The 14,947-nt window shown below is 38.0% G+C and overlaps 1 protein-coding gene and 1 long non-coding RNA gene across 6 annotated transcripts in view; one reads left to right on the top strand and one right to left on the bottom strand.

Moving 5' to 3' along the window:
- The window catches only part of LOC144365589 (uncharacterized), a 39,307-nt gene extending 25,264 nt beyond the window's left edge, over positions 1-14,043 (top strand). Inside the window, exons 2-3 of the long non-coding RNA XR_013424208.1 lie at positions 12,825-12,877; positions 13,590-14,043. This is a non-coding gene — a long non-coding RNA (uncharacterized LOC144365589). The remainder of the gene's footprint in view (positions 1-12,824; positions 12,878-13,589) is intronic.
- Positions 1,725-14,947, bottom strand: part of Myo1b (myosin IB) — a 168,438-nt gene continuing 155,215 nt past the window's right edge. For all 5 annotated transcript variants that reach the window (XM_078017761.1, XM_040294619.2, XM_078017760.1 and 2 more), the window contains 6 exons: positions 14,037-14,171; positions 11,932-12,038; positions 9,322-9,454; positions 8,625-8,777; positions 7,112-7,239; positions 1,725-1,999 (listed from right to left, as the gene is read on the bottom strand). In XM_078017761.1, coding sequence (XP_077873887.1) covers positions 1,876-1,999; positions 7,112-7,239; positions 8,625-8,777; positions 9,322-9,454; positions 11,932-12,038; positions 14,037-14,171 — 780 coding nt within the window. In that variant the 3' untranslated portion in view covers positions 1,725-1,875. The remainder of the gene's footprint in view (positions 2,000-7,111; positions 7,240-8,624; positions 8,778-9,321; positions 9,455-11,931; positions 12,039-14,036; positions 14,172-14,947) is intronic.

The raw sequence follows: 14,947 nt of genomic DNA, 5'->3' as shown, positions 1-14,947 counted from the left end.
GAGGACTGCCTTGGTAACCAGAGCGAGGATCTCTACATGATCCTCCACTGGGAGAGAAAAGCAAGGCAACACATAACAGCTTTTGTCTGCCAACACAGGGGAAGATAAGTCTATAGTCTTATTTCTTTGCAAGCATTTGCAAAAAGTTGTAAAAGCAACTGAAAACAAGTTTAACTTTTTGCCGGGTGGGACAGGAACTGAGCAGATGGGTGACTGATTGGATGGAGAATTTGTATTTTACATCTTTTTGCACTAACTGGTATGTTGAACAATGTAAACATGTTCCCTATTTAAAAAAAAAAAAAATTAAAACTACTCTCGGTCCCAGGTTTCTATTCATCTATTACAGGAATGATCAATCTACCACTTTAGGTCCATAGTGGAAAAGTAAAAACAATTATCCTCTACCTGCACCAATAAACACAAAGACTCCTGAGAATTTCTTTACGTGAGCAATTTTTTTTTGAAGTACAAAAATCAAAAGAAAATCCTTAGAAAATATTTTCGATGACTGTTTCTGGTTTATAAAAGATTAGTGAAATTCAATTAGCACAGAGAACACATAATGTTTGGATTGTAAAGCCATTCTATGAGACAATACATTTGACACACAACATACGAAAATAGTTTGAAATACAAAAATACAGTTGTGATCCAGCAAGTGGCACCAAATTAGAACAATTTTATTATTTAACATGATACCAAGATATATGTACATTATCCTCCCAAATAAGAAGCAATTTGGTTTCAAAGTTTAAAAACGTAGTTTCCAAAATGAATCCTTATTGTAAATTTGAAAGGAGAGAAAAAAAAAAAAAAAAGCCCTGCAATTTAACACCAACTTACTTTTGATCCTTGACTAGAATATGCACCCTGTGCCAACCACCTCTTTCATACAAAAATGTATACTATAAATAAAACTTTCAAAAAAGATCTCGGATGTTTATTGCACATCATACTGAACGTCTGCCACTCTGTAAGAGGCTTTCAGCCTAACTTCATGTGTTAGCTGGGAAAATAGCTATTCAAATTCCAGTGAAAACAACACTGCAGATATTAACATACTAGGATCCTATATGATGTTCACCAGAAACAGAAACAGTCTTACCAGACTCCTTCTGTCACTTTTTCTAAAATAAGGCTTCTGTTTTCTACTGTTAAAAGTAATTACAGGAGATCCAAACAAATAAAATGTCCTGTTCAAATGTCAGTTTTCTTCTTTTCAAATAGAAAAAGATGGAGAGGGATTTTACCCAGGCATATTTATATTTCTTCTAGGACCAGCCCTTTTTGAAGTGTGTATTGTTTGTGATCCTGTTACAGGGATCCTACTAATGCTGTCCATCATTAGCAGTTATTATTTTGGTCCCAGTCTTGTGAAACCTTCTCAGCTGTTGTTAAACCAGCACAAACCAGCCAGAATGCAATAGCCTTAAAAGTAAAAAGACTCCTAATAAGTTTCTATACCATTTAGCACAGTGCCCAGCATAGAGTGGGCATTCAATAAATATTTGATAAATGAATGTACTATCTTTTAAGACCGTTTCCTACACTTACACGGGTTAATGATTTATGAATAATACGCTGATTTAGGGGTACACAAATCTAACATGGTAACTAAAGAGAAAACACATATGACATTAGAAACAGACACTGTTAGTTTCTACAATCCTGCCCCAGGACAGAATATGTAGTGAAGGGTTAAACTATTCCAATAATAAAAATTGATTAGTCAAATACTTTTATTTTGCCAAGGGACTCTAACGGTTAGCCTTTGGCAGTTCCCAAACATACAATGAACCCAAACAAAACAAAACAAAAAACAAAATTGCACTATTACAAGGAGTCCACGAAAGCGGAGAGAGGAGGCGGCAGTTAGGGGACAGCAACTTCAAGGAGACGGTTGTTTTTTCGTTTGCATGTTGGGACACTTCCATTTTTCTGGCTGCCCTGAATGAACTTCACACATACTTTGTCCTGCCTGAACTGTACCAGGAACCTAGGAGAAAAGAATTAAACAAATTAAGGTATATTCAAAACAGATGGTGATTAGAGTAACATTAGATTTTGTTTTTTAATGGGATATTGATCTTGACAAGTATGACCTCTTCTTATTAAACACCTCTTAACACAGAATTGTATTACTGTCTTTTACTTCCAGTAGCCATTCAGCCCTAAGTAAGCTGGAGCTCATTAACTAACATATTCCAACAAGGCAAGAAGAGCTGAGAATAATTATTTCCATGTTTCAAAAGGAAAGACCAACATGTCCTATTTCCGTCTTGCTTCTGGCAAAAACATAAACTGGGGAGGGGTCTGATTGAATTATCAACAAACTGAGAAATGAAACTGAGAATTTCAGAACAGGAAGGAGCCTTGAGATATTCTCCAAACACTGGGTGTGCATATATTTCCTGCACAATTTTTGTCATATTTGCACATGTATACTATGTTAATATTTATTTATAGCTAAAACTATTTCAAAGTAATAGTGACTATAGAATGATAAAGTCATGAGTTTGATCTGTCATTTAATAATCATTAGAATATTTATATGAAAGCTGGGAATGGTGGCACATGCCTGTAATCCCAGTAATTCAGGAGGCTGAGGCAGGAGGATCACAAGTTCATATACAGCCTCAACAACTTAGCAAGATCCTGTCTCAAAAAATAAAAAGGGCTGGGGATGAGGCTCAGTGGTTAAGTGCCCATGGGTTCAATCCCTGCTACCCGCAAACAAACAAACCAAACAAACAAAAACCATATACACACAAAAAAATTTAAATTTAAAATTTTTAAAACATTAAAAATCCATTAGTGTACACCTAAAACTACCTCTTACCCCACCAGTGGTATATGTGATACATTAAAAAAAACATATTCTAGTTCAAATCCTTCCTTCTTCAGACCAGCCGGGGACAAGTGACTGTCTACAAGTTTGTTCTTTGTACCCAGCACTGTGAGGGACAGCCAGCTGTATAAAATGAGAGTCCTGCTCTCAGGGACTGCATCTCTTGGGAGGCATTAGAGTAGCACAGCTGGACCAGGTCTTCCCATCTCAAAACCATTGACTTTTCTCTCTACCACATCAATATCCCATAACAATGTTTTCTCTGTTCTTAGGGAACAGTTTTTCTGGGTTGCTGGCACATTACTAAGTGAGTAACAGGTATTTGGCAGATCAGTCCTCATGGTCATCCATAGTAGCAGCAAGGGCCTGAACAATTTCATTTGAATATGTCAACTTAGTTTTGTGGTCTAAAGAGGCTGTGTTTTGCAAACATCATTTCTGGAGCGAAATAACTTGAAAGCTTCTAATTCATCAGTTGTTTTACAAAGATAGCATGATGGCCTTTTAAATGGGTTGTTTCTTTTCCACTTGAAAGGACTGAAAGAAGAGCTATAGTTCCACGTTTGCCTATCTGAGATATGTTTCTGGTCTGTATGCTTTTATTCATGTGCCTCAAAGAAAAAAAATGTTCAAAAAAATTCAATAAAAATTCATATATATGTATGTAAAATCAAATATTTTACATTTTCATTTTCAACGATCATATGTGGTATGTGCAAAGTGTAGGACCTTCTTTTCCTATTGACTTTAACATACATTTAATGTCTCCATGTTCATAGCTCATGACCAAGATTCATATTAGACATATCAACAGCTCAAAAGCTTTGGGGACCATGTACCATACTGTTCCTGGCCACTTACTTGTGTTAACTCAGCTATAACACAATCTAAGAAGGCGATGACTACTATTCATCTCCATTTCAAAGAGGACAAAACTGAAAATCATGTTCCAGAAAACAGTTACATGGAATGCATTATTTTGCAGCATTAATACCAGTCAGAATATCAAAGTAAAAATGACATAGACTGGTTGTTTGGATTTAATATATTAAATGATACAGATATTTAAAATATTTGATAAATCAAATTCACTGTAGTTTTCACTATATTCAGGACTTCATTTTTAGAAATTCTGGACACCTGCAGGTTATCCTCAAAATGCAATGTTTATCAACTAAACCATTTGTGAGTTTAAGAATTAGGAATCTGGGGCTGGGGTTGTGGCTTAGTGGTAGAGCACTTGCCCAGCATGTGTGAGGCACTGGGTTCGATCCTCAGCACCATATACAAATAAATACATAAAATAAAGGTATGTGTCCATCTACAACCAAAATAAAAAATTTTAAAAAATTAAAAAAAAAAAAAAGAATTAGGAACCATATAAGGCGGTTGAGTCTCTCAATGAATTCAATTCTCATTTCTACCTGGGCAAGTTAAAAACTGCACTAAGATTGCCTGCCTTCCTGAAAACCAATGTTCAGTTTATCCATTAATGACTACAGAAACTGGGCTTGTTAGAATCACTACTTCTCCTTCCAAAAACAATGTGATGAGGAAGGGGTTAGTCACTGAACTGCAAGCTGTTTTTGACCCTGCTTCTCTGCAGCTGGCAAGGAAATGGAGTCAAGTCCCTGTCAGCTGAAAACACAGACCCAGGCATCCCTGACCAAGGAGCTCCCAGGGTTTTGAAAGAGCTGCACTGGAAACTTCTTCCATCAGCTGCTTTACTTTTATCAGAACACCCAACCACTGGGAACCAGAGGAGAGGAGTGACAATGTTGTCATGTATCTGTGGTCTTCACGTGGCCACACTATACCATCAGAATACCATACACCTCTCTGACAGGCAGAGTCCTGAATGCCCAGAAGTGAACTCATCCAGCACCATTTCCGGAATGGTGCGCCTCTGAACACAGCCTGGGAGATCCACCAGAGGGCTTCGGTGGGTGGTTGACTACATTTGGGAAACATAGTCCATTTCATCTTCCAAAGCCCCTCCAGAGAGTCAAAGTGTGCACCTAGATTTCAGAGGTTCTGAGAAGTCATATGGCAAGACTGCTTTTCCATTTTCACCAGAGAACATTTCTTTCATAGCACATTTTCTTTAACATTCTTAAAGAGTAGAGTTCTTAGAATATCAATATAGGAAGTGCTTAAAAGTACCATCCTTTGAAGTCTGGATTAGTTGTGATTTCTTGCCTCTGTACAGATAACCCTATTAATACCAAGGGCAACTAGGAGGCTGCTTCATCCATGTACCAAGGGAGAATAGATCAACCTTTGAAATAAATATGATCTCATGATGAGCAGGAAATGGCAGGAGCTACCAAGCCCAGAATCCCAAATTATGAAAAACCTCTACCAAAGGGAGTTAAAAGCTCGAACATGCCCTGACAGGTTAAAACTTTAATTAAAATGGAATTTAATCTGCTGTTATCTTTTTCCCCCTAATATTCTTTATTTTGTTTTTATAAGAAAGTAACAAGTTATGTAGTCCAAACATCCATTCCCAGTGTAGTGTACCCATAAAGCTCCATCTCCTACCTCATCAATATCCCTAGTGTTCAGGGAGAACTGAGGATGAGCTAAAGATACCATAAATCCTAACATCACTGAGAGTGTGATTCACAAAGGGGCGGAGATAGGTATAAATTTATTTTAAACAAAAACAAAACAAAACAACAAAACAAAACAAAAACTTCTTTTAAAAAACTGCAAAACTCTTGATTTTTTTTTTTTTTAAGTGTTGGGATTGAACCCAGGGCCTCACAAGTCTCAGGCAAGTACCCTGACACTGTGCCACATCCCCAGCATGAAAAATTTTGAATTATAAAATAAAGTCTTCAGCAGGGCACAGTGGTGCATGCCTGTAATCTAAAGGTGCAGGAGGATGAGGCAGGAGGATTGTTGAGTTCAAAGCCAGACTCAGCAAAAGTGAGATGCTAAGTAACTCAATGAGACCCTGACTCATAAGATACAAAATAGGGCTGGGGATGTGGTTCAGTGGTTGAGTGCTCCTGAGTTCAATCCCTGGTACTAAAAAAGAAAAGAAAAAAAAAAATCTTCCTATGTTATCTGGTTATCTAATCTTTCTAACATATGCAAAGAAGTATATAAGTTGTTGGTAAATTATTGATATTATTAATAATTGTTATTATTAATAACACATAATCAGTTAAGTATTAATCAATTTAGTCACTCAAATTCATTCAAACACCTCACATGTGTATATTTAATATATGGCGGGATGTCCCATCCTCTATACAAATAATTAGCCTTTACAATTTGAACACAAATGTGAAATGAAGAGAAAGCAAGTTTCAAATTTGCACCAGTCTTTGCACTAATACCCCCTTGTTAACATGGAAGGCCTTTACTCCAACTCTAGTTACCAATGTATATAAAAAAAAAGTCATCTCAAATCTAACCATTCAGAATCTCCCTGGCCACTTCTAAACCCCTCATCCCTCAATTTCTACTTCTGCAACAAATGCCTAACGTCTAACACCCAATCTGTTAATACACTTTGTTTTCCTTCAAATTACACTCAGAAGCTGGCTACCTCTCACCACCTCACTCTAGCTTAAGCCACATCACCCTTGCACTAGACAGCTCAGAGTCCTGCTTCCATCCCTGTCTCCTAGTAGTTACTGTCTACATGCAACCAAAGCCATCTTTGAAAATAAATCAGATCCTGCCACACCCTTGCTCAATACCTATAATGGTTTCTCATCATCCTTAGTAAAGTCTCAACTTAGCTCAGATACCAAGCTCTACATGAGTAGGCTATGTTTTTCTCTTCAGGGTCTTCTACCGTCTGCTCTGCTACAAAGTTTGTTCCCATCTCAGGGCCTTTGTACCCATTGCTGCTCTGCACCGTAAAGTCTCTCTTGAGATTGCTGCCCGGTTTGCTTCCTTACTGGAGTCACGGAATCAAAGAGGACTCCCTGACCTTCTTGTTAAGAAGAATATCCTCTGACAATTGCTTTTTTCCCTCTACCACAAGCACCTATCACTAACCCAAACCCTGCCACCTACTTATTATCTTATTTGGGTATCTTCTTCTTTCCCACTAGAATGTCAGGTACCTGAGGTAGAGACTTGGACAGTGCCATCCACTGCCTGTCCTTTAACCAGAACGAATACTAGACACATACTGGGTACATAAGTAGCTGCTGTATTAATGAATGAGATCAAAGAGCTGGACTAAAATTATAAAACTAAAAGCAAAAAGGTGCATTAAACAATATATGAACATACTCATCAGAAATTTCAATATTGAGCTTCTGTTTGGTTTGGCTGAGAGTTGTGCGATACAGCTTGGTGGCCATTTCAATCAGGTGGTCACTACTGAAGAGAAAGTCTCCTTTACTAGCTGCTTCTGAGCCCTGAAAGGACAAGCCAAGAGTCAGAGATAATTAAAGACAGCTGAGGAGGAAAATGTTTACAGGGTTGGCTGAAAACCTATTTACAGTCTCCTTAAAACTTCAGACACGGGAGTCCATTTCCCCAATGTAAACAGTAAGGACAAGAGCTGTACTTCTTCCAACTGGCCAGGGCACTTGAGTAAGGTTATCCGACCCCTTGCTACCAAAGCTGGTTGACAGACACGCAGGAGCATCCAAATCATGTGGGAGCTTGTTAGAGAAGCAGGATCTCAGCTCTGCTACAGCAGCCGCTGAATAAGAGTCCACAGCAAGATCCCTGGGTGGTGGGTCTGCACAAGGATCAAGGAGCATTGACCTAGCTTATGACTCAATCTGAAAAAGCTATTTAAAAAACTCCTCAGTGATTTGGTTGAAAAAAAAATAACAACAATAACACTTGCAACAAATGTCCTACAGTAGCAGCTTTCAACCTAAGCTGCACAGGAGAATCATCTGGGGGAACTTTCCAAAAATATGATGCTTATGTTTCATTCTGAGGGTATGGTCTGAAAGTCAGCATTTCTTAGAGTACCACTCTGCTTTAGTGTGTACTTGAGGTTGATAATCACTGTCCTGTGACTCAAAACACCCCCTTTATGTTAAAATGCATGGTGGGGAAAACAGGCTAAGGTAAGCTTTTGGGTTTTTCTGTTAGGAGTCGGTCAGTGTCACTATATTACCTAGATGCATATCCCTAAATATGATTAACATTTGTTGACATTTGTGTATTTAGTAATGGTATTATACATGAGAGGTACTGTGCTAAGCACTTTACATACAGTATCACTTAATCTTCATAGTAATGCAATGAAGTAGGGAAATTATTATCCCCATTTTAAAGATAAGAAAAATTGGGATGGCTCATGAAAGTTAAATGACATGGCCACAGGCATCACAGTTAATGAGAACAAGTCTAGCTACTACACTTAACCATTCCATTCAAGCTAGGAGGTCCTGGTTAAGCAGAAAGTATGAACCTTAGGAAACCTTTAGGTCAAAATCATTAGGCAATGGTTTTAATGCAGTTTTGTCCTTTGATAAAAAAAACAACAAATCAAAAATGAACAAGAAGACATATGTAAGTTGGTATGCAGAATAAAGAACAGGAAGAGACATAATTTAAAACATCAAGTGAGCAAATCAATAAAAGTGACTAACCTTATTCAATTATTGAAAAACCGAACATGAGATTTTATACAGGAGTTAACATACATAGCCAAAATTTGTAAATCAGTAGGGAGGACATCAGGCAATAGTACTGTCTGATGGGGAAAATTTTAAATTTATGGCTGAGAAATTGGACAAACAGAGAAACACTCTCGTCAAGTCATTAGGTGAACTTTTACCTCCTTGAGGTGGACAGCAAAGAAGCCGTCATTTTGTGAGCTCATCGATACCTTGGTCACATCCACCAGGGGAACCTCTGACTTGATTTGTCCAGACTTTTGATCAGCGAGAAGGAGATTATTATTTGTTAAGAGGAAAATTCGGGATGTACTCTAAAACAAAACCAAAAGGGATGTAAAACCAGTGAACACAAACACCCCCAAATGGTCCATAAGTTCAAAGCATTAGTAGTTTGCAGAAATGCACATTTTATTTCAGCATCTTTCAGGAAGCATATCTATATAAACTGAGAATAGGTCAAAGGACATAAATAACGTATTTAAATCCATAGAAATTTCAGAGTAAGCAAAAAATTTTGCCTAAGCCTAAAGGTAAGGTGAAATCCCCTCAGGTTAACTACACTGAGAATACGAGATGTAAATTTTTTTTGGGGGGGAGGTACTGGGGATTGAGTACTCAGGGGCACTCAACCACTGAACCATATCCCCAGCCCTATTTTGTATTTTAGAGACAGGGTCTCACTGAATTGCTTAGCGGTTGTTGCTGAGGATGGCTTTGAACTCGAGATATGCCTATCTCAGCCTCCAGAGCTGCTGGGATTACAAGCATGCACCATCATGCCAGGGGAGATGTAAATTTTAACATTAGGAAAACTGTCTTGGGAGCCTCTCAAATCTTCAAAGTTAGCATTTTTACCTTCCCATTAGCACGGTTAATTTTGTTCACAACTTCAGCAATGATGATCTTTTCTTCAATGGAATCTTTGAGTTTCTTGTACTTAGGGTTCTTGTTGATTTCCAGGTAAGCTCCTTGGAATGGTTGCCCAACACTAAGAAGAAACAATTCCTGCATGTTAGAAATGGTTTCAAATGGAAGTACTGTGGGCAAAAGGAAACAAGTCGGTTACTTCTAAGGAGTACCTGACAACTTCATGAAAAGTAATATCAATTGATTTTATATATTTCACTTGCACCTGTCCTAAATGTAAGTTGAAAATGAAAACTTAAAACCTGTTTCAAATATATTTTAGATGTGATCATGGCATTTGGTAGGTAGGATTTTGATAAAAACCTTATCCCATGGAACAATCAAGATAGAAATCACTAACAACGAGGGCTAGACTCCAGTACATGGCCTCGTGTGAAGGAAAAGGCAATTTCTTCTAATCTGTTAATATAAAGTTAACAGCTGCCCACAGAAGCCTTACTAATGCCTTTAAATAATATGTGGCACTGAAAAAAGAACTGAAATCATTCCTATCACCTTCTCCAAAGAGAAATTTCATTTTCTCACAGAGAAGAAGAAAATCAATAAGGCTTCTGGGGAAGAATGGATTGGGAGTAATCACTACACAGCACTTAGTACACTATGTAGCTCTGGTTTTAAATAGGCAATGTATGAAAGGAAGCCCAGCTGAGATGCCTAGGATGTGCCTCCAAGTGGTCAGAGTGGCCAAGACCCACATTCAGAATCAGAGCAACTTTCTTTCAAACAAATTACTCTAGCAAAGGTATAACCCTGCATGTGTCACTAAGATGTCAATTTCCCTACAGACTGGGGTGACTTTCTTAGGGCAGTTTCTTCAAAGACACCAAGGAAAAAAACTGCAGCTTCAAGAGATCTACAAACTTCATTTTGAGCTATTCAATTCTGGCAGTGTGCACACACAACTTTAAATGCTTGCATCGTGGGTGGAGGATCAGGGAAGAAAAATCCACGTAGGTGGCCAGTGCTTCACAGCTCCTGGGATATGAAAGGCCAACGCCCATAGGAGCTGCTGTTTCACAGAGAGGTGGGAGGGCTAATTATTCCACGTCTCCCACTGCTTGTGGTGTGAGAGCACCACCACCGTCCCTGAAAACTGACAAAAACTACCCAAAAAGAACTTGGCTTGAAGTGAACTTTTTTTTGGTGTGTTCCTATTTAAGCATGTTTTAAATAATGAAAAGTGCTAAGAGCCTGCTAGTTTGCCTTCTCAAAAATGTACTCTCCGGCCTCCAGTTTCTAAGAGTCATCTACATGGAATGTTCATTAAGAAGGTGACTCTAAGTGTATAAAAGGAAAGTTGAATGGCATTAGATGCCGGAGAAAGCATCCAGACAGTTTTCCTGTTGAAGCAGGCTTCACAGAGCAGGCACTTGGGACGACTCCGGATTCAGGCACTATGTTGGATGTAAGGGAGTAAGTACCAGTTGGAACAGCCACATCAGCTAACAAGGAAGCTGTGCAACTTAAAATATTTAAAGCCAATGAGACCGGCAACTTGCATTCATTTAGTCCTTTAAAAAGAAGAGCTCTCGGGGCTGGGGCTGGGGCTCAGTGGTACAGTGCTTGCCTTGCATGTGCAAGGCACTGGGTTTGATCCTCAGCACCACATAAAAATAAATAAGATACTGTGTGTTCATCTATAACTAATATATATATATATATATATATATATATATATATATATATATATATGAAGAGCTTTCAAATAGACATGAAGATGGAGACAGTATATGAAATACATGTGAGTATTTAGAATAAAATTTTTTTTTTATTTCTAAGTCAGTCTTTAGGAGAAGTTAACGAGTTGTTACTAAAACAAGTTAGAAGATTTTTGGCTTGAAATTATACAAGTACTTTTTTATAAGTGCCAGATGAAATTAGTAATTGTGGGGGGAAATGATGGGTGCAGGATATATACAAATAATCAGATAAGCAGTCTTCGCCAAGGACTTCACTTGCCAAACTTGCAATTGTGTTCCTTCTTTTTCTGAGTATGTGGTGTTGATAATAAAGCAGCTGAACTTGCTGCACAGGCTACTGAAGTCATGACCGATGAGTTAGCTGACCGAAGGACACCACAAACCCATGCTTATGCAACACCCAGAGACTAACACACTGTTTCACTTTTGTTGATCTTATGAATGGACTTCTGACCTGGATTGTTAGGGCAGGAAAATTGGGATGGTATATACAACATATTGCAAAGAGAAATCTGAAAATAGGAATTTAAATGCAAGTTTATCTTAATAGCCTATATATTTTTATTTTATATGAATTCCAATTATTCAGTAAAGTATGCAGGCTAATGTCAACAAGAGTAAAACCATCTGTAATCTCATTTCATCAAAGAATACTGTGGAAATTATCACTTAAGTGTGTTTATGTGCACTCACATCCAGCTGATTAGAAAATTATACACAAAATTAATAATTGTTCATCTAGTACTGAAATCAAAACTTCCCTAGGAAAGACCTTCATATGTATTGGAGAACAAGTTTTAAAATATTGATTTTTATGGATAAAGCAAAACCAGAATACCTAGATGGGTATAAAGCCTTCTTATCCTTGAAGAGCTCACTGGCTTCTAGTTTCTCTTCATAAATAAGTTTCTGCTGGTCTGTGAATTGGTCCCTGTATTTTTTACACTGTGAGATACGAGGAGAAAAACAACAAAAAAGAAAACATCACTTATATAAATGAACTTTTACTTGTTCTTAAATATGCTAAGTTAATTTAATAGCAATAAGAATAAAAGTGAAAGTGAAAAAAACATTCATTTTAAGAGGCCAAAACATTTTTCCTTCCTGATTTTTAAGAAGTTGGTTTTGGAAAAGTACAAAGGCTATTATTTTTCTTGTGGAATGTGGAATGCTTCTTCAAAACCCACCAGGGCCCAACTAGCATGTGCCCTGTGAGGGGCAGACTCATCCTGCTGTGATGTCAGTCCCTAAGGATCCCAGTCCTGAGGCTCAGTTCTTTGACAGAGACACGAAGCAAAAAAATCTGGACCTCACAACCCAGTGCACACATTTACACACGCAGAGGATGACCAAAGAGCTTCGCAAAACAATACTTAATTCTGCATGTTGTGTACTCTGCTATTTTCTATTCTCTACTTATATTATTTAAAAACCCTGGTAGTAAGCTATTAAATTGATTTCAAGATCCACAAATATGCTATGATGTATAGTTTGAAAAACACCAGAACAAATCCTCCTACTTCCACTTTACAACGTGCATAGACACTTGAGAAGTCCCCCTTCATCCTGATCCTGGGGACACAATGAAAGGAGACTGGGATGGCCAGAGAAGCAGGGACAAACTTTTAGGATGAATGTTCCAAGACATTCAGTTGGAGGTGAGGGGTTGAATACCACCGCTGAAATAACTTCCTGCAAAAACATTAGCATTGCTTCCAATTCTTCCCACAGAAAGGCTCCCTTCAGGAGGAGACAGGCTTCTCAACCCCCACCTCCTGTCCCAGGTAGGTCAGAATGGGGCTGGGAGGGAAGGGCAGACCCCTGCATTAGTAGCTCCCTGTTGTTCTTTCTGAAAATAATTTCTATGTCACACTCAATCGGGGAGATGAACAACTGAGAAGTTGTTGAATCTCTGTTACAGAACAGAACTCATAATTCAGCTCCATATGTTGAGCAAGTCCCACCTGTCAGGCTAATTAGCAATAATGTCACTCTATACACATGTGATTCTTTTACATAAAGGACAAGGCCTACACTGCTAGGCAGGAAAGCGCTGCCTGGAAAATATATCCACCCATGATTCCTTGACTAAATATAAACTCTTCCACCTAATGATTTTATTACATCTGATAATTGCATATATTTAGCATTCCACATACCTGGTTAAACCAAGTTTCTGAAATAAAGTCAACATCTATAACAAGTACTCCATGCACCCCAACACCTAAATTGCACGCTGTGCTTTCCTATGAAATTAGAGTACTAAGATATAAGGCAATATAAAATAGATTTTCAGCTTCTCTTTATTTTAGGTAGAGGACATCTTGTCTTTTAGGGACTTCAATGCCTTTTTCCAGTCAATCCAAGTGTTGTGTTCATAAGTGGATCGTATGTATTCAACAGATCTTATAAACTCATACAACTGTAGGATTTAATTATCTTGTTTGAAGACGTTAAAATTTCACAGTTTCTATTTCCTGTAATATCTTTTCACAGAAAGAGAAAAACACAAACTGGACAACTTGAAAGCAACTGGAACCTGGAACAAAAAGTTGGTACAACCTTTTGCTCCTCTAATCATGGCCGAGAGGAGACCTCACAGGCTTAGCCTGGGCTGCTGAGGGAGCCCCCAGAAAGTCAAGTACAGTGAATGCCAAGCTCAAGGATACCAAAGTCCTCAAATAAGTCCCTCTGAGGCAAAGGAAGAATGTGTTAAAAATTTGATTTTAGGGGCTAGGGTTGTGGCTCAGTGGTAGAGTGCTCATCTAGTATGCATGAGGCACTGGGTTCGATCCTCAGCACCATATAAATATAAAATAAAGATATTATGTCCACCAAAAACTAAAAAATAAACATTAAAAAAAATTGATTTTACATAACAGCTGTCAAACACTCGAAATATATAATAAGTCTCGGAAGAAATACAATCATGACATTTTTTACCCTCCACAAGTGGAAAATTCTTTTTAGTTCCTTGTGAGTGGAATCCAAGAATAGATAAGGTCTGGATGGCCAATTCTTGTCTATTGGTGATAAGGAAGGCATCTTATTTTTCATTTCCAAGAAGTATTTTTGCACCTGTGTTGGGTTTGAGAGGATGATACCAGATGAGGAAAATATATCAGAAAAGACATTGTTTTACATGTTCTATGATCAAATGAACCTCCGTCTTCTGTAGAATTTATCAAGTTTTAGCTCATAGAACTTTGTAACTCCTCTGGGAAGTCTCTAGTCCATTCTTTCATATCAAGTAGAGAAATCTGAGCTCTACCAAATGGTTAATAGAAAAGAAAACCAACTCAAACAGTCACACGAACACTACTGTTAACATCAGACAACACTATGGAGCTATACTGTCAAATAAGTAGCCACTAGGTATGTGTGGCTATTTGTATTAAAATTTTTGGAAATTCAAATAAAATAAGATAAAAAATTGGGTTCCTAGTCACACTACCACATTTCAAATGCTCCATAACATCATGTGGCAAGCAGATACTTTATGTATCTCAAAGTTATAGAACATGTTTATCACTGCAGAAAGTCCTGGTGGACAGCACTACTATAGAGAACACATGGTCCCCAACCTAGCAAAGGTTCAGCTTGTGTTTTTGTTTTTTTTTTTTTTAACTTTACAATGATGCAAAAGCAATGTAGATTCAGTAGCAACTGTTCTTTGAATTCTGGTCTTTTTCTGGACTAGTCACATGTGGCTCAAGGCTCTCGAGATGCTAGGCAACAGTAGTGAGCACGGACGGCATCCAGTCAGTCATGCAATCAGGAGGGTGCACAACTAAAACCCTGCCGTGGGGTGTGCTGCTAGGCTATGTTTGGTAGGTTTGGCGTACTCAGTGTAT

This window comes from Ictidomys tridecemlineatus, chromosome 7, assembly GCF_052094955.1.
Source record: "Ictidomys tridecemlineatus isolate mIctTri1 chromosome 7, mIctTri1.hap1, whole genome shotgun sequence".
In the NCBI taxonomy this organism is placed as follows: Eukaryota; Metazoa; Chordata; class Mammalia; order Rodentia; family Sciuridae; genus Ictidomys; species Ictidomys tridecemlineatus.
The sequence above is the reverse complement of the archived record's forward strand: the minus strand, read 5'-3'. Positions and strand labels throughout refer to the sequence as shown.